Genomic DNA, 20,783 nt, shown 5'->3' on the forward strand with positions numbered 1-20,783 from the left:
TTTTTCAAATGAAATCAAATTTGAAGAAAATAATTTGCTTTTCTTTGACAATTGTAACTTTAATATTTGTTTCTCTCAATTTTAAAATATAAAACTACTGGCCTGTAATATGATAGAGCTTCAGCAATAAGGCCCAGGACTGAATATAGCTCTGTCCCCATTTGTGGGAGAGTCTGAGATGTCAGAAAAGTGGAAGGATTGGCATTAGAGATTGTAGTAGAGTAATGGGCTTAACAGCAGAAGCATACAAAATGATAAAAAGACACATGATTATGTAGAGACTGAGCTGGAAAGCAGCACAAGCTTGAACCAAGTGTGAAGCCAATGAATGTATAGACCAAGCTATACATATAAAAAGAGTTGTTGCTCAAAGTTCCATGACCTCCAACAGCATTACTTTGGGAGACTAATCAGAGTTAAACTCCAAACACAAGAATCTCCTCTCTGGGTGTAGGTTTGCTCGCTGAGCTGGAAGGTTCATTTTCAGACATTGCGTCACCATATGAGGTAACATCTTCAGTGAGCCTCCAGACGAAGCACTGCTGGAATTTCCTGCTCTCTACATTGGGGGTTCCTTGGGTTGGTGATGTCATTTCCTATGGTTATTCCAATATCCATAAACGAAGCTGCATCAGAACATTATTTCAATGAGTCACCACTCACTGCAGCACAGAGGAAAATCACCGATACAGTGTACTCAAAAAGAATGGATACCCAATGAACACAGTCCACAGAATTCTCAGCAACAAAACCAAACAAGCAGACAAAATGCATCCAGAAACCTTAGCCGCTCTCCCCTACATCAAAGACATCTGAGAAATGACTGCCAGACTACTCAGACCCCTTTGGCATCATGGTAGCCCACAAACCCACCAAAACAGCAGCTAATGAACTTGAAAGACTCTATACAGACAACAAGCAAAACTAATGTCATTTACAAAATACCATGCAAGAACTGTAACAAACACTACATTGGACAAACAGGCAAAAAACTAGCCACCAGGATACATGAACATCAACTAGCCACAAATCAATATGACCCTCTCTCACTAGCATCCTTACATACAGATAAAGGTAGGATACCAGTTCGACTGGGACATCATCATTCCTAGGACAAGCGTAGGAGTTTGTATGAGAATTCCTAGTAGCATGGCACTCCAACTGGATCTCTATTAACGAACACATTCACTTGGATCCCATTTACCACCATCTGAGAAAAAGAACAGGGAGTGACATCACCATAGGAAATGACATCACCACAAGAAATGACATCACCAACCCAAGGAAACCCAAAACATATAAATAGAAAGCATTTTAAAGCAATATAAATAGGAAACACCAGTTGTGCCTCATCAGGAGGCTCAGTGAAGATGTTACCGAGTATGGTGACAATACGTCTGAAAAATGAACCTTCCAGCTCAGCGAACAAACGTGCACCCAGACCCTAAACCCGAGCTACAAATCTTCTCAAAACTCGCTCATCTCCACTGTGCAGTTTCTGTTCGTATCTCTGATGCCATATCATGATACAGTCAGCCTGCTCTGTTTCCGTCACAGCCTCAACAAAAGCAGAAGAAGTCACAATTCCATGGTTTTTGAGGTTTCCATAGTTTTCAGGGTGGCAGTGGTTAGCACTGCTGCCTCACAGCACCAGGGATTTGGGTTCGAGTCCAGCCTTGGGACGACTGTCTGTGTAGAGTATGCACATTATCCCAGTGTCTGAGTTGGTTTCCTCTGGGTGCTTCAGTTTCCTCCCAAAATCCATAGATGTGTAAGTTAGGTGCATTAGTCAGGGATAAAATGTAGAGTAATAGGGTACGGGGATAGATCTGGTTGTGACTCTTTGGAGGTTCAGTGTGTAGTTGTTGGGCTGAATGGCCTATTTCCCCACTGTAGGGATCCTCTTAATCAAACGTTAATTTCTGTGGAGCAAACTTTGCTGAGAATCTTTTACAACTGCCAACTCCTAGCTTGGATGCAGGGCCAGATAAAGGCTGGTAGTAGAATATAGACTGTGCCTGGGGAGAAGAACTACTCTATGGAACAGAGCTCTGATTGGAATCAGCAGTGAGGAACAGGTACAGAGAGTGTTAGCAGTGGTGCCATCCAACAGCAGAAAGCATCTGAACAGGAGTAGGCCATTCAACCCATTGTTCAACATGATCATGGCTGATCAAACACTTCAATGCCTTTATAACATTCCAATCTCTACCTTAAATATACTCAGTGACCAAGCTTCCACAGCCCCCTGTGGTACAGTAATCCAAAGGTTCACAACATGGAGTAAAAATTTTTCCTCATCTCTGTCCTACGTGGTATTGTCCTTATTTTTAAATTACATCCCCCAGTTCTCCCCACAAGCAGGGGGAATCATCTTATCCCACACAAGATATCATCTTTAGCATTTTTAAATTTTCAATGAGATCACTTCTCATTCATAGAGTCTTAGAGACGTACAGCATGGAAACAGACCCTTCAGTCCAACTCATCCATGCCAACCAGATATCCCAACCCAATCTAGTCTCACCTGCCAGCACGTGGCTGACATCCCTCCAAACCCTTCCTATTCATATACCCATCCAAATGCCTTTTAAATGTTGCAATTGTACCAGCCTCCACCACTTCCTCTGGCAGCTCATTCCATACATGTACCAAAAGTTGCCCCTTAGGTCTCTTTTATATCTTTCCCCTCTCACGTGGGTGGCACAGTGGCTAGCACTGCTGCCTCACAACACCAGAGACCCAGGTTCAATTCCTGCCTCAGGCAACTGTCCGTGTGGAGTTTGCCCATTCTCCCCGTGTCTGCGTGGGTTTCCTCCGGGTGCTCCAGTCTCCTCCCACAGTCCAAAAATGTGCAGGTTAGGTGAATTGGCCACGCTAAATTGCCCGTAGTGTTAGGTGAAGGGGTAAATGTAGAGGAATGGATCTGGGGGGTGGGTTGCTCTTCGGAGGGTTGGTGTGGACTAGTTGGGCCGAAGGGCCTGTTTCCACACTAATAATCTATGCTCTCTAGTTTTGGACTTCCCCCATCCCAGGGAAAAGACTTTGTCTATTTAGCCTATCCATTCCCCTCACAATTTTATAAACCTAAGGTCACCCCTCAGCCTCCAACATTCTTTGAAACTCTTGGGTATACAAACCCAAATCTCCTCATAGGTCAGTCCCACCATTCCAGAAACAAGTCTGGTGGAACACAAAGATGGGTTACAGCGTTACACTATAAAAGGAGACATAGGAGCAGAATTAGGCCATTTGGCCCATTGAGACTGTGCCATCAATCATTAGAGAAACATTTATCTTCCTGGTTTACGTACTGATTGATCTATTGGACGTTCTAGTAATGCTTAATGTCAGATTTTCAGCACTTATGATTATTTAAGGTTTTGGCACTATTTTAAATAGCAAACACAATGAAAAAGAAATAAACAGTGTATCAATTAAACTTACTTGTTTTGTTCAGATTGAGACTGTATGTCTTGGTTTGCAAATTCAGAGGGCCTGGAAACAGGGTCTAGATTAGCATCTTCCCTGGAATTACCTGAAAAATTTATATGATTGACCTCATTTTTACTCTGTGGACAGTCTTTTGCATGTAGAAATCTCAAGTCACTTAAAGCTGGGAGAGAAATAAGCAAGTGGAAATTGTATTATTGGATCACAAAACAGTCACAATTCATTGCCAATGCAAGGTATAATTTTCATGTAACTGGACAAAATTCTTAAATTATAATTTTCAAAGCTATTATAGCAGTAATTAACATCTGGGTTCTGACGGATGTGGGGAGTAGTAGCTAAATTTGAAGCTATTTAGTACAATGAGGCACCCTCAATGTTAGTTGACAAATGCAACAGACTTAACGTGCTGTTACTGTGACTGACACAGTTGCAGATAAAGACAGCCTTTAGGACTGGGATGGGCAGAAATTTCTTCATTCAGGTGATGTATCTTTGGAATTTTCTTCCTCAGACGACTACAAAATTCAATCAAGTATGTTGAAGCTGGAGATTGCTACATATTAAAAACCCTGACACACTCATCCCGTGAATGAGTAAAATCAGGACACGTGGGAATAATGCAAGAAAATCAAGTTCAGGTCAAACAGCAACCATCATCTCATTGAATGGCAAAGCAGGCTCAAAGGGCTGAATGGTCTATTCCTGCTCCTATTTCTCACACTATTTTGCTAGATAGTGTGATTTGTTGTTGCTGAAAAAGAGATTGTGAAAACAGAAAAAATGAAAACAGCTCAGGAAGGAAAAATGATAAAGCCATGTGGCAATAATAGTTTGTCCAATAAAGTACCTTTTTCAGATTTGCGCCAATTGACAATTTGTTCACATTCTGACTGGGTTGGTAAAATACTCTAAAACCTGAACCTTGACCTTGTTATTGATCATAAAACCAGAACTATGTCACATAGAAGTAAGCGTGTAACTAAGGACTGGATTAATCTGTTACTGCAACAATTAAATTGTTATACGTATAAGTTAACATGTGGCTGCTTAAATAAACAAATAATCTGTTGGTACATAATTATCTAATAAAAACTATTATAGAAATAGATGCTCCAAGCCTCCTTTTTCATGTTTCACATGGCAAAAATTAACATTCAAAATACTAAAAAAACTGCATGACTTTTCCATCCTTAAATATTGAAAGGAGGAGAGTTAATTTATAAGTAATGTCTTCTGTGTCAATAATGTCATTCTGTTGTCAATACTCACCCACTGTTTACCCAGCATTAATGTTAAATGACTAACAACAGGTACATTTTGGAGGTCAAATTATAGGATTTTCCACTTCCTTATTAAATGTATTCAAAAATGCTCATTCTGTATTGTGAATCTTTCAAAGTGATACCATTTTAAACCCGGACTGATGTAAGCCCAAATGACACTGTAGACTCATTGTCCTATTAGGATACACTACAGTTTTAAGTGATTAGTTGGCTTGGGAGAGGACACTGCTGTTGGATCACCTTTTCTGTCACTAAATTTGGAGGATCTTGCAATGGCATCACTGCTGGTGCATCCCTAATGCTTTGGAGGGCAATTGCTATTGTCAGGGATATGAATGACATGTCACATGCATTGTAGTTACCTCCAAATTCAGTAGATAAGAAGTTTTCTCCTAAACCAACTTGTCTAGCATTGAGGTGCTAGACACACAACACCTGCTCTGCTATGCAGGACATGTAGATCGAATGCCTTACACCAGAAACAACTGTCCCTTTTGGAAGTTGATCATAGCAGGGATCTCAGGAGGATGTTGGAAATGCTTTATAGATGCCTTCAAGGTATCACTTGGAGATCAAACATTACTGCAGGAGCAGACCACTGCCCTACCTTTTCCCATAGCCATGCAAATGTTTTCTCTGCATTCCAGATCCTAGCTGTGAGAAACAGGTTTACCTTCGTGTCATGACACATCAGACATAGAAACAGGTTAGGGCATTTATACTCGCAAACCTGTTGCATCATTCAATGAGATCATGCCTGATCTGTGACCAACTCCTTGCATTGCCTTTACTTTATTTTTCTTAACACCTAATGGTTAACAAACACCAATCAATTTCAGTTTAAATCTAACAATCTGGTAGCATCTGTCATTTGCTGAAGAGCTTTCCAAACTTCTACCACATCTTTTGTCTATTGAAGTGTTTCTGAACTTCACCCCTGAAATTGCATCTGGAAATCATTTTCTGGCATCTGTTTTGCATAAATGGGAAATCCTTTTCTCCCCACTTTAACTTTTTCTTGAAGCAAACAACAACGTATGAAAATTGACAATAACTGGCATCACTATAGCAGCTTTCATAACACATGGTTTAAAGAATAACCATAGAGAAACTGGCAATTGATTCCTCTATTGCAGTTTTACCAAAATTTTAAAAATATCCCTTATTTTCAGCTTTGTGAACAAAGTAAATATTCTCAGCTGTATTTCTAATTCTACAAAATAGAAGCTTGGACTTTTTTGGCAAATGTGACAGCTGCTGCATAGTTTGTTTGCTTATGAAAAATGAACTGTAACAGTTAAAAGCAAAATACCACAGATGCTGGAAATCTGAAACATAGAGAAGACTGGAGAAACTCAGCAGGTCTGACAGCATCTGTGGATAGAGAAAAACGCAGTTAACATCGAGTCCATGTGACTCCTCTTCAAAACTATAATAATGCCTTTAAGTATTCTGTCATAAAGAAAATGGATTTTTTTATGAACAATGTTGTTTATTAAGGTTGAAAAGTAATTTAGTTCTCAGTCACTGCCACATATTGAATATGTCACACATTCACATGTTCATGCTAAAGGAAAATCACAAGCTGTTTTAGTCTTTTACTGACCTGTTCTATTTTTCTTCAGATTCCAAATATGGGACCCTTTCAGTATCTGGGTTAAGTCAGTCTGATCTTTAAATTTTGCTCTCCTTATTTCTTCAAACCATTGACCAGTTATACCTTTCAACCACAATTTGTCGGGATTTTTCTTCTTGATTTCCCTGTAAGTGAAATCAGTCATTAGTTGCATGTAATGATAAGATGATTAAACCGGCAGCACAGTGGCTCAGAGGTTAGAACTGCTGCCTCACAGCACCAGGGACTTGAGTTTGAATCCCGCCTCAGGTGACTGTCTGTGTGGAGTTTGCACGTTCTCCCAGTGTCTGCATGGGTTTCCTCCCGGCGCTCCGGTTTCCTCCCACAATCCAAAGATGTGCCGGTTAGGTGAATTGGCCATGCTAAATTGCCCATAGCGTTAGCTGCATTAGTCAGAGGGAAATGGGTCTGGGTGGGTTACTCTTTGGAGGTTCAGTGTGGACTTATTGGGCCAAATGGCCTGTTTCCACACTGTATGGAATTTAATCCAATCAGCCACTTAAACTAAAAATGTTTTTTTTCTTAGAAATCTAAACAATCTTTTTAATCCATGTTTTTGTGGATGCAGGACGTCAGACAGATTAATTCAATTTCACAATTACCTGCACTGACATCCATACAGAAAACAGAAAATTTATATTTTTAAAAAATCATTCCCGGGATGTGGGTGTCACGGCCAGTATTTATTGCCCATTCTTAATCTGAGTGGCTTGTAGAGCCATTTTCAGAGGTCAGTTGAGAGTCAACCACATTGCTCTAGATCTGCAGTCATGTGTAGTTCAGACCAAGTTAGGATTACAGATTTATAAAGGACAGTAGTGAACCAGATAGGTCTTTACAACAATTAACAGTGGCTAAACGTTCAATGTTTTGCTAAGTCTTAATTTCAGATTTTCTTGTTGAATTCAAATTTCACCATCTACCATGGTGGGATTCAAAATCATGATCCAAGAAAATTGGCCTGGGGTTCTGGATTACTAGGCCAGTGACATGACGACTATACCACTATCTCCCCATCAAAATACTTTATTTTTCAAGCGACTGTCAGGCTTTTGTTCCATACAGTAGACTATAAGCAAGATGACATTTGTTTTGGTGGTGAGGAAGGGATGAGAGAGCGAGAGACAGTCATAGTCACAATATCAATAAATCTATAAACAATGTTTTCCATATCAGAATTGAGAGTATTTGCACTGTTATGAATGGACACTTTCCACTTTCTCTTCTCTCCCCCCCCCCCCCCAGCCAAAGCATTTGTACTTAAGAATCTGTACCTAGGTACCTTTGTATCTAATTGGTGCCCTAAGTGGCAACTTGTAAACTCTTGTCACGTATTCAAATCAGTATAGTGAAATAAAGCTAACTCTAAATTCTAATTAATCACTGTCAATTGCAATTGCTTAAACCAGCACATTTATAGTGTGCTATCATATCACAGATTAGCTTAATGAAAGATTCAATGTCTGGCTTTTGAGTTTAATCAAATTAACTTATGTTTACATGTATTATAAACAGTAAGTTTATTAACTATGATTTGTACTTAATGTGTCTTCCATTTCAAAAATGTAACATGTAAACCAGTGAATTGGAATTAATGCTGAAGCAGGGAAATGGATTTCAACACCTTTTTCTGTGCAAAGAGAGATAGAATAATAAATGTCGACAGAATATGTGGAACTTTGGGCCTAGGCAACTCTCATCTACTATGAGTAATAAAAATCTGTGCCAGAAGCTCTCATATCTTTTAGAGTTGGAGGATGCATGATTGGGAGGGCGTTTCCGAGCAGCATTTGCAAAAGGAGATGTATTTCAGAAGTGCTTTGCTTCCACTTTAGTTAGAACAGCTGCATTTCATCATTGGAGATTTTATTTTATTGCTAAATTGGCTTTAGCAACAGGATATAAATTAACATTTCCCTTGGTCTCAGAGCATTCCGGGAGAAAAGCTTGTACTTCATTAAGATGAAATCCTGACCAGAAGGGAAGTTTAATGGTTTATGCACAAAATGACAAATTAGCAAGTTTGAGCCTGTAGATAGAAAGTCAAATCTCAATTTCAGAGACACAGACACAGAGAGGGTTAAAATAAAAAGGAGTTCCCAGAATCAAATGTAAATATACATCTTGTGTTTATTTAGCTCTGCTCCACTGTTTATTCTATTGTGAAGCTAGGAGACTGTACACAGGGCGATATTTCAAAATGCTTCAGCTACCTATGGTAAGATTTGTTAAATGACTAAATGTAGAAATCGCCTTTTTGGTAAATAATTAGCAATATGGGAGCAGGGGAGAAATAAAATCTTTACCTTCAGTAAGGAAATGGTTAATAGGATTTTACCACATTTTTGCTGCCCTTTAAATTTATTTCTGTTTTCAATTTAAAGTTGGGTGGCTGTTTTATACAGGCTGATGAACCTCAAGCATAAAACAGGTACTACTGATGGTAAGAAGGGGTCATACTACCTTATGTACTTTCCCTAAAGCGATGTTGGAAACAGAGGAAGGAATGGATGAAAATCCAGTTTAATGAGTCTTCACCCTTCTTTCTGTCAGTGTGTGGTTAGTGTGTGAAAATTCAAGCAATGTTTGTACAGTAAAAGATAAAGTCTCAGGACTGCTCTCCCATGAGTGAGAGATGACTGATAGTGGTTTAACCTGAGGGTCACCATGCCTCAGGTCAGGGGAGAGGTCAAATAGGGGAGACTTTCATGCTGACCTCAGTCAGTACAGGAAATGAACCCAAATTGTTGGTGTCACTTTGCATTATAAGCCAACAATCCAGCCAACCTTCATCGATTTACATACTGGCCACTGACAATGTCCCTGATAGTTTTGTGGCACACTTGTATCACTTCAAGATTAACAAAAGAGAACAATGCAAGAAAAGGATGATTTCTTACACTGTGCCCCAAATCCTAACTGAGCTTTATGTTTGACCAAATTGGTGCCATTTTCTCAAATGCAAAAATTGTGTTTTTTTTTAAAAGATTCAGTAGGAATAGGGAGTATTACCTACAGAAATTCACAAAATTGATTTCTCTATGTGGCAGAATTGTCATTTGCTCATTTTCCCATCAATTTATCATTGCAGAATTTGTTTTAATTCTTTACATGTAGAAAATAGTTCTCATGGTAATCAATACTCTCGACTCTAAGATTACACAAAGCATACTGTGACCAGATATAAAAAGGCAACTTGGACTAAACATAAAAACAAAGAGACGAAAAGGAGGAGTTGTCACACCCAGTTATTCTAAACAACAAAAGTGAAAAAAATTTCAACTTTTCATTCATTTCTTGAAAACAATTTCCTGAATTTTATGTTTAAAGCTAACAATTTCCCCCCATATATGAAGGATATTAATTTCCAAAAATGACAAATGCAAATTTATTAACATACTAAAGTACAGAATGAAAAGGATTCACATTTCTCTGGCAATCCAACAAAAATTACTTTAATTTATATAGTATTATGAACAGAGTAGAACATCTCAAGGTGTTTTGAAGGAGCTTTGCCAAACAAATTTTGATATTGAGTCACACAAGGTAGTGTGAGAGCGCATGACCAATTTTCCACAGACTATTTAAACTACTACGTCAACATGAATAACATCAGAAGCATAATGTTCCCTAGTTCACCTTGTCCTTATAAAATTAAATTAGTTCAATGCAATGAAATGTTTTTTGAATCACTCCAATGAGATTGCTGTTTCGAGCACTGAACTATTGTAATCCTCAAGGATGCTGCCTGAACTGCTGTGCTCTTCCAGCACCACTAATCCAGAATATTGTAATCCTCATTATGGCTGATGCTGAACTGTGACTTGCCCAGAAAGTTGCTTGTTTTGTCTGCTTTTGTTGGAGAAAAACATGCTAAGAACCACTTTAGTTGGAAGGAAGTCTGCTAAGAACAAGCTGAGTTGGAGGAAGGCCTACTACTGATAAACTTCCCAGCTGATCTCTCCCATTTCTGAGAGAAAATCCTAATCGAGTTCAGGATGAATGCTGATTGTTCTTTTGACAGTGTGATTCGGGGAACATCTCAAAATTATACTTCCTTTGCAGCTTCTGTCTGCAAGACTTCAGAGACAACCATATGGTATTGTAAATTGTATCCACACATACCAGAACAGAGGAACAAACTCCAGAACACTCTCTAGTTTACTATTTTGCCTTCAAGAAAACCCCATTGGTCATTTTCTTTTCTTCTAGAAAGCTAATCACTGTAGAAAGTGTTTTTTTTTTATTTTTTCCTGAAGAGTGCATGTTTATGTATTTTGCAGGAGTGTGTGTTTTGAGGATATTTAGAGGGCTTTGCACATAATTCTATGTTACTAAATGTATGTTAACCAATTATAGCATCTTTATTGCTTCGTTTTGATATTAAGCATTTTTTTTAAAAAAGGAAACCTCATTGTTCAAAGCCTGATATGGATAAAGTATTTGATTGGTCATCTTGATAACTGGAAAAAGTATTTTTATTTTATTTGAAGTACTGGGACTAGAATGACAGTGCACCCCTCCAGCCTTTGCCATAGCTACGACCTGATTATTCTACATTCCCATATTCCCTCTAGTTAGCAAGGGAATGAAAGGTTATAAAAATCTATTTTCAAACATTCAAAGACTTGCTTCCACCACCTGTTGAGGAAGAGAGTTCTGAAGACCCTCAAGCTACTGTGAAAAAGAAATCCCCATCTGTCTTAATTGGATTATCTCTTATTTTTAGACAGTGACACCCAGTTCTAGATTCTCCTAGAAGTGAAAACATCTTTTCAATATCCATCATATCAAGACTCCTCAGAATTGACTTTCAATCACGTTGCCTCTTACTCTTCTAAACTTTAGTGGATACAGGCCTAGCCTGCCCAATCTTTCTTCACAAGGTAACACACTTATTCTGGGTATTAGTCTCGTAAACCTTGGAGCTGCTGCCAACACATGTACATCTTTTATTAAAGAAAGAGACCAATACTATACACTGGTACATGTCCAATGCCAACACCCATGGATGGGGTTTGCAAGCAATTAGTGTCTATGTAGTATGCCCCAAGATGTTGGTGACTGCTATCGAAATGGAGGCAAGTGCGGAGCTGGAGTCATAAGGTAACTGCTCTAACTTTGCAGTTTCTATCCGGTGGGAGAGAGAATAGGAAACTGCAAATAGGTGAGGTGAAATTAGACTAGAAGAGCAAAAGTAGCCCATTCAGGTTTGAGACTGCTTCGCCGTTCAATGAAATCATGGTTGATCTGATAAATTCCACAACTCCACATTTCTGTCTTATCCCTATAACTCATGATTCCCTTACTGATTAAAAATCAGTCTTGAATATACTTAATGGCCCAATCTTTACAGCCCTCCTGTGGTAAAGAGCTCCATAGATTCATTGCCCTGAGAAAATAAATTTCTCCTCGTCTTTGTCTTATTCTGAAATTATGCCTTCTGGACTTTATCACAAGGGAAAACAACCTCAATTAAGGCTGCATAGTGGCTCAGTGCTTAACACTGCTGCATTATTGCACCAGGGACCAGGGTTCAATTCCAGCCTTGCACAATCATGTGTGGAGTTTGCACATTCTCCCCGTGTCTGCATGGCTTCCTCCCACAGTCCAAAGATTTGCAGGATAGGTGAATTGGCCATGCTAAATTGCCCACAGTGTCCAGGAAACATAGGAATAAAAGGGAGGATCGATGTGGGATGGTCTTTGAAGGGTCAGTGTGGACGTGATGGAAGGATTTTTGCCCGAAACGTCGATTTTACTGCTCCCCGGATGCTGCCTGAACTGCTGTGCTCTTCCAGCACCACTAATCCAGAGTGATGGGCTGAATGTCCTTCTTCCACATTGTAGGGATTCTACGAGTACATCTATCTTGTCAAGGCTCCAAAGAATCATGCACACTTCAGGAAGTTTACTTCTCATTCTGCTAAACTTCGATGGGTACATAACAACCAAGAGCAAGAGCAGGCAATTCAGCCCCTCAAACCCAGTACACCATTTGATATGGTCATGGTTGACAGCATCTCAGCCAGTCCAACCTACACAAACTTCCTTATAAGGCAGCACCTCCATAAATCGGGATCAATCTTGTGAAGAAGCTTTGAACTGCCTCCAGTGCTAGTAAATCCACAGTTTGTCTAGTACTTTATATACTTTAAGCAAAGTTTCCCTATTTTTATACTCCATTCCCTTTGAAACAAAGATCAACACAATTTTCTTTCCTTAATACCTGTTAAACTTGTATGATAGTCATAACTAAGGGATAATGCATGCAAATTGACACACAGTCAATACTTGAGTATACTTTCAGAATGTTTGCTTTCAATGTTGAGGATCTCATTACTACCAATTGCACCCAATTTCTCTGCCAACATCCATGATTTTTGAGCTTTGCAGATTCTGCCCATTAGGTTTTGCCCTAACACTAATTGCATTTTCTATCCACTGACTTCATAGTGGGCGGCATGGTGGCACAGTGGTTAGCACTGCTGCCTCACAGTTCCAGAGACCCAGGTTCAATTCCCGCCTTAGGCGACTGTCTGTGTGGAGTTTGCACATTTTCCCAGTGTCTGTGTGGGTTTCCTCCGGTTTCCTCCCACAGTCCAAAAGATGTGCAGGTTAGGCGAATTGGCCATGCTAAATTGCCATTGTGTTAGGTGTAGGGGCATGAATCTGTGTGGGTTGCTGTTCGGAGGGTCGGTGTGGACTTGTTGGGCCGAAGGACCTGTTGCCACATTGTAAGTAATCTAATCCCTCTCCTAGCAACCATCAGAGAATAAACCAGACTATTTGCATCTCTTGGTATCTTATTTGACCATGAATGAACTTCAAACCACAGATTCAAGTGTTCACTAAAGACCACTAGTTTCAAACGCCATAACACCTTCCATCTTCATCCATGGCTCAACTTATTTGTTGCTACCGAAATCTTCATTCATGCTCTTGTTATTTCTGTACTTGACTAATCAAATGCTCTTTTTGCTAGCTTTCCATTTGGAAGCCTCTATAAAAATTTAGACCATCCAAAACTCTTTCTGCTGAATTTCATCCAAATGAGACCTCTTGCAGATTCCCAATTTAATCACTCAATAACCGGCAGTTGTCTGCACTCTAATTTCTAGAACTCTCCATCTAAAATCTTCCTCTCTCCTTTAGCAGTCACATTGGATCAAGATTGACTTACTTTCACTCCAGTTCAGAGTTCGGAAATGGTTAAGTCCATTGCACAATCTGCAGACTCTGTCACTTGGAGGGTAGGTAGTGCTTGAAGGCGTTGGACAGTTGAGTTGTTGACAGGTCTGTGCACTTCTTTGGACACTTCATTTGACGGTGCCTCTGTAGATTTCTGACAAAAAGTCTTGAGGTGTTCGGTATCTTACCAAATGACCCTTCTTAATTTCGGCTAGTCACAAGCCAGAGCTCCAATGAGTCAGTGGAGTATGTCGAGACATCCCTGTAGTATTTTTGTTGAGAATTCATCGTCGTGGTTGAACAGTTGCTGTGGGAGACTGATGTCCCATACACAAACTGACAACTATTTTCAAAATGACTCCACCTTCCTAACTCTCTTCCTTTAAGATAGTCCTTAAAAACCTACCTCTGACCAGACTACTGGTAATCTGTCTTAATATCTCATATTAAACCCACTATATTAATGCAAGTTATTTTAAAAGTAGATTTTTCCCTTTAGTTATTTCACATGGAAGATAAATCCAGAAGGGACCAGTCAGGTAACTGCTCAGATGGCATGTTTACTGCTATTAATTGTTAAGGACCTAGGTCTGTGCTGACACAGAATGCCTTTGATGAAGACAGGCAAGCTGGAAGCTCAAAGAACCCTGGCAGCATCAGGTGGTGGAGAAGTCAACGTTTTGGGTGTAACCCTTCTTCAGGATTCAGGGTGGGTGTAAGGAGAGCTGCAGACAAAGGAGATGGGGATGAGGGATGGAGGGGGTATTGGCAGAGTGGAGAGTTAGGGATAGGTGAACACAGGTAGAGGATATGAAACCTGGTTGGTCAAATGGGAGGAATGAATCAGACTGGTGGCTGGAAGGAAGGGTCGATTAGAGGAATGGGAGGGGGATGGGGTGGGAAAGGAAGTTATTTGAAAAGGCAGGCACGGACAATGACATTCATCAAGACAATGACATCTCTCAAGATGCAGAAAATGGTCCACATTTGAGGTAAAAAGGTTTATTTGGGAAGTCACAAAACACAGAATTTGTTTGAAATGCAGGTCGGCAAGATCAAGGCATTTAAGTGAGTGATCAAAACTCCAATTATTCATCTACCAGCCCTCCAGGATTACCCACATTGCATGTGGCAAATCAGCCGTTCCAAATCCAGCAGAAGGAAATAATTCTGAATCCTGAGGGTCTGTATAAGAAGAGTCCCCAGTATTTACAGAATCCTACGTGCACATGTGAAAAAAAAACTTACCTCAGAGACAGTGACTGAACTGTATTAACTTCTATGGGCAATAATACTGATTGGAGTGGCTTCCATCCTTCCCATGAAGGTCAGCTATCATTGGTTTAGACAACAGAATCCATCCAGTCCACCTTAAAGTATACCACAGAAATCTGCCTATATAATGCAAATGATTGAAGCTTTGCTATTCTTGAAAACACCATAATCACTGCCCATATGTAGAATAAACCATTTTGTCTTTTTAACAGCTGATTATCTACTTTACAAAAGTATAGCAGCTGACTGTTCATGTGAGTTCCATTTACACAGAAACGGATTTTAAAAGTGTAATTTCAGTGAACAAACAGAAATCCTTTAGGAAAAGAAACTTCCATTAGTCTTTAAGAAATGAAGATTCAAATAATGTAGTATTCAGAATGACATTAAAGAAATCTTGTTGAATTCGTCTCATCCCCAGTGTTGATCATAGCAAGCTATGGAGCTCTCTGCTTACCCAGGGGAAATACACCAATAGCCTATTTAAGGACCTCTATTAACAACAGAGCCTGAAACCACCTACAGATCTTCCCACTTGGACTTGAACAGGGTGAAGGTGTTAGTTGACTGAGCCACACCAGCCAACCTCCTGCTTGCCTAAAAACCATCAAAATTGCAGGGAGTTTAACTAGGTGCTGGCACCGTTTCAAATAATGCAAAAAATAAATAATGTCGATTGGTCTTATCAGTCAGTGTGAAAGTTACTAGTAAGGACTCTGAACACCCTGAAGGTAAATACTACACAAGATCAGCAACAAAACATATCAAGAAGGTTCAAGCTTCATTAATTTGTTTGTCATTGTTTCCTACACCACATTTACATGACAATACTTCCACCAACAGTGGTTTGTTTGATGTCAGCACAAACACCAATGGATCAAATGAGACAGCACTACAGTCTCCCACCATTTAAAATGGTGTAATGCAGCACCTGTGAATGCAGCAGTCCTGAGGTAAAGTATAAATAATGAGTCTAGCCATTCAAGTCAACATTTCTGATCTCCACACAAGCAATGCAGCTTGCCAATAACCGGTCTGTATCAACTTTCCCTTTTGTTAAGGACTAAAGGTCAGAAATAAACTTGTGAAGCATTGCTGTCAAGCAACTGAGTACTGGAAGCTTTGGGTATTAAAGAATATAAGACATTGGAGCAAAATTAAGCCATTCAGGCTATCGAATCTGCTCTACCATTCAATGAGACCATGGCTGATCTAATAATCTTCAAATACATAGATCACATCATATATTCTGGAAAGTTATATAATCAAAACACAATGGAAAAGCTATTAAAACAAAATTCATCAATAAATCACATTTGTGTAATGAAGTCAACTTTCATTGTGTTTTTAACTGATGCAACCTGATGGGGAAGGGAAAGGAAAACCAGACAAGGAGCCATTCCACCAGATAACCACCACCACCAATACCAACTAGCTTTAGCAACACAGGCTCCAAATCACAAAATTTGGCAGATATAATCCTCATTTTCTAAGACTGATCTCAAAAGTACTGTGTCAGCTGTATAACACATTGGAATGGTCCTGAAAGGTAAATCTAAGTCATTTTTCTCTCCAGTAAGTGATGTTGGGTGCATGGGTAAACTACAATAGTGTCCAAATAATATGATGGCATGCCATATAATTCCCATTATTCACAACCTAACAACAATGGATAGAAGTTGTTTTGGTATATTTCTTGAATTTGTACCTAGCATATTCCTCATTCTGATACCCACTTTAAGTGGTCATGTATCTTTGTAAATATGTTTTATGAAAACAAAATTCTTGGCATTTACTGTTGTTACGGACTGCCAGAGGAACAGGTTGTGTCTAAACTTCCAATTTTCACTACATCCAGGGAAGTAATTAACATTTTAGCAATTCACCACAGCAATATAGCTAAGATTCAGATCTCCACAAGGGTCAGTCGCCACAAACCTGCAACTGGAGTACAACTGGTCATTCAAATTGTCCAATATGTTCTTTATATTAAGATTGGGAGGTTTTCTAAATTCAAATCACGTAATAGCTACTTTTCAAAGTTGCAGGAACCACAATCTGCAAACAGTGGCTATAGGAAACACTGATGCAGTTTCTTCTATCTTATATTGTCAATGGCTTTGTCTGTAGGAAATAGTGTCTCACTAACTTGAGTTTTTTGAAGTAACAAAGAGGATTGATGAGGGAAGAGCGGTATATGGACTTCAGTAAGGTGTTTGACAAGATTCCTCACGGTAGGCTGGTTAGATCACATGAATACAGTGATAAATAGCCATTTGGATACAGAACTGACTCAAAGGTAGAAGACAGAAGATGGTAGTGGAGGGTTACTTTTCGGACTGGAGGCCTGTGACCGGTGGTGTGCCACAAGGATCGGTGCTGGGTCCTCTACTTTTATATACGTGATTTGGATGTGAACATAAGAGATATGGTTAGTAAGTTTGCAGATGACACCAAAATTGGAGGTGTAGTGGACAGTGAAGGTGATTACCTCAGAATACAATGGGCTGAGGAGTGGCAGATGGTACTTAACTTCGATAAATACAAGTATTGCATTTTGGAAAGGTAAATCAGGGCAGGACGTATACACTTAATGTTAATAATCTGGGGAGCGTTGCTGAACAAAGATACCTTGGAGTGCAGGTTCATAGTTCCTTGAAAGTGGAGTCGCAGGTAAATAGGATAGTGAAGGTGGTGTTTATTATGCTTTCCTTGATTGATCAGAACATTGAGTATTGGAGTTGGGAGGTCATGTTGCGGCTGTACAGGATATTGGTTAGATCACTTTTGGAATATTGTATGCAATTCTGATCTCCTTCCTATTGGAAGGATATTGTGAAACTTGAAAGGGTTCAGAAAAGATTTACAAGGATGTTGCCAGGGTTGGAGTTTGAGCTATCGAGAGTGATTGTTTTCCCTGGAGTGTCGGAGACCGAGGAGTGACCTTATAGAGGTTTATAATATTATGACGGGCATAGATAGGATAAATAGACAAGTGTTTCCCCTGGGGTGGGGGAGTCCAGAAATGAAGGGCATAGGTTTATGGTGAGGAGGGAAAAATTTAAAAGGGACCTAAAGGGCACACAGAAGATTGTGCATATGGAATGAGCTGCCAGAGGAAGTGGAGGAGGCTGGTATAATTGTAATATTTTAAAAAAGCATCTGGATGAGCATATGGGACGAAATTAATTTAGGATATCTCGTCGACATAGACGAGTTGAACGGAAGGGTCTATTACCGCCTCTATAACTCAATGCTGGAGAGCACAGAAGACACGTGACTGAAAGTACACTCTCCAGCGGCTTTCATTCTGGGTGGAGACTCTCCTGGTACACACTGGTTTACCACTGAAAGTATGAGGAGACTAGGACAAGAATTTCGTACTTCACTCGGGCCCAATATCGGTCAGATTGATTAAATTATTCCTATTATTTATACTGCCTGTATTCATGTAACACTTTATCACCTGAGTTAGTTTAGCAGTGCTTCAAAAATAAACATATTTTAAGACTTTGTGATAGTCTCGAAGATTGATGTGACACTCCGGGGCACTACGTTCTAACGTTAGTCAGGGATTTTAGCTCATTCTGCCCTATGCTCCCGGCCCTGTTTTGTAGTTTTAAACAGTTCCATTCTGAGCTGGTTTGTATTTTAGCGGGTACATGTTGGCTCTGGGCGCTTCGTGAACAAGGTGAACAAAAATCACTTTCGAAATGAGAGGGTGGGCATATTACAAATAATCAGTGTATTATAAAGTAGCTATAGCATGCTAAAAAAAAACGCGACCTATTACACACCCACAAGCGTATAACTGTTTATGAGGCAATAACTGTCGTGGTTCCATAGTTCACCACTTCTCGAGTTTCATGATTTGGAGGTGCCTCTCGAGTTTCAGTCAGTCAGCGCTTTCAAATAATGAAACAAAAGTAAGCTCAGACTACATACTTCAATCTGTCATTATTCATCCTCTGAAGCTCCTTATCCCGTTCTAGCACGTCCAGGATCGCACTCACTTCCTCGTTGCTCAGGAAACTTAGATCAACCGAGTGTTTTGAAGCGGAGGTCTTTCGGTAGAACATTGCTGCTGAGGAGAGGTTCGGGAGCACTGTTTCAGGGTCACTCACTCTCACTCACTGAGGAACCACACCTCTCCTCAGCCGCTACCAATCACATTGCTGCATGACGCAGGCAGCCGCCAATCAGCTCAGAGAAAGATGGGGGCTTCGTTCACCTTGATTTGGTGGTGCCGGGTGTCGGACTGGGGTGGACGAAGTTAAAAATCACACACCAGGTTATAGTCCTACAGGTTTCGAAACATTTGTGCTTCCAAATAAACCTGTTGGACTATAACCCGGTGTTGTGTGATTTTTAACTTCATTCACGTTGACCAAGGGGGAACTCTCAAATGTGAAATCCTCGTTGTGTGGACAGAGACAACACGCAACCGTGTAACTGCTAAGTAAACGAGGGAACATTATTGTGTTCCTTTCCGACTGCACATGTACAAGCAAGCAGAACCGATCAGAACTTCACAGCACAGAAAGCCAACAAACTTCTGTCACTGTTTCACCCATACCCACTTTCACCTGACTTCCTCTTCAGCCTAGCAAGATAGACTGCTATTCCTTTCTTCCCAAAGTATTAACTTATTCGACATTTTGTAACACTTTCCAAAATGTAAAGATTGGATTTATTAATTATCTTCCATTTAAGGTTCCTAGTTTTGAACTTCCACTTAATATTTATCAAAAACGTGCCTGCGTCTGACATTATTATATTCAACTCCAAGTTGCTTATGATTTAAAAATCGTAACTTCAACGTTTACTTCGTTTAGTGAGAGCTTTTGGGTAATCAGAATCTTATGAAACAGGGATAAATAGGACTCAAAAACTCCCTACCTTTATAAAAGATGTGTCGATAATATTTCCTCACATTTACCAGCTTTAACTAAACATAATAGTTATTGAGATATCGGATTTTTGGGAGGGGCACTTTGTGAGAAGTAGACATTTATATTGTAATTTGGCAAATGTAACAAGAAACTCTTAGTCACTGTACATATTCCATATGCATATTATTTACATACCTCCTTTGTTTTCTTCAGCGTAAATAAAGGGAGGAACCATGACAGACTTTTGGTAACCTATTTTTAGTTAAAAATATTTCATTCAAGCATTCTCCATTTCTCTCTTAAAATCCTTCTCAACTTCAATGTTAAACTCCCCACTTAGTCAACCTAGTGATGGTTGGCATCTGTACATAGGAGATGTTTCAGGCAGGAATGTTGCCCACTGGATCTCTCCAGTGCATTTTAAATGAAATTCTGATAATCTGTAACTTCAAGATGCTCCAAGAACAATCAATTTTCAATTAGGGAGTTTCTCCTCAGATGACTAAACCCCCGATAACATTTTGAATCTGAAGAATGGACTTGCAGTTTGTATCATTAGAAAATAGTAAACAAGAAATTCGAGTGTCTTCAAGATCTGAGATTTCAGGTTGATATTGTTAAAAAAAAATAGAAGGTACTGGATGAAAGAAAGGTCTATCCAGTTTTTGAAATCTTGGTAGTCACAAAATACACTGACTCATTATTTTTCAGCTTGAACTTGGTGACTGACACCTAAAAACCTTGAGAAAAAACCCTATTCCATATTGTGTTATCAAATAGCAGCTGAAACAACTCAAATTGTTTAGTCACACATGCATACATATTGAGATGTACACTGGACATTGGGATGCCTTTCTAAATTGTTTTACAGGAGAAGGCTGAACACACCATAGACACCAGTTAGTCTAATGACAGAATTTACAACTTTTTGAGCAGACTCCAAGATTGAATGGCCTGATCTTGCTCTTATGTACTTAATTTTGTTTATTTTGAATCAGCTTGACCCTTAAAATCCTCAGAATAACATGACATATGGAGCAAGGGAAGCTT

The 20,783-nt window shown here is 39.5% G+C and overlaps 1 protein-coding gene across 4 annotated transcripts in view; it reads right to left on the reverse strand.

Annotated features, from left to right (window-relative positions):
- The window catches only part of LOC122550712, a 36,343-nt gene extending 17,388 nt beyond the window's left edge, over nt 1–18,955 (reverse strand). Inside the window, exons 1-3 of one of the 4 annotated variants that reach the window (XM_043691858.1) lie at nt 18,787–18,955; nt 6,346–6,500; nt 3,448–3,538 (exon numbers count right to left, since the gene is read on the reverse strand). In XM_043691858.1, the coding sequence (XP_043547793.1) occupies nt 3,448–3,538; nt 6,346–6,500; nt 18,787–18,920 (380 nt within the window). In that variant the 5' untranslated portion in view covers nt 18,921–18,955. Of the gene's footprint in view, nt 1–3,447; nt 3,617–6,051; nt 6,084–6,345; nt 6,501–18,786 lie in introns of those variants that run through there. The other 3 variants (XM_043691857.1, XM_043691859.1, XM_043691860.1) reach the window with 3 other exon arrangements.
- Between the last annotated feature and the right edge of the window lie 1,828 nt (nt 18,956–20,783).

This window comes from Chiloscyllium plagiosum, chromosome 6 (assembly GCF_004010195.1).
Source record: "Chiloscyllium plagiosum isolate BGI_BamShark_2017 chromosome 6, ASM401019v2, whole genome shotgun sequence".
NCBI classification, from domain to species: Eukaryota; Metazoa; Chordata; class Chondrichthyes; order Orectolobiformes; family Hemiscylliidae; genus Chiloscyllium; species Chiloscyllium plagiosum.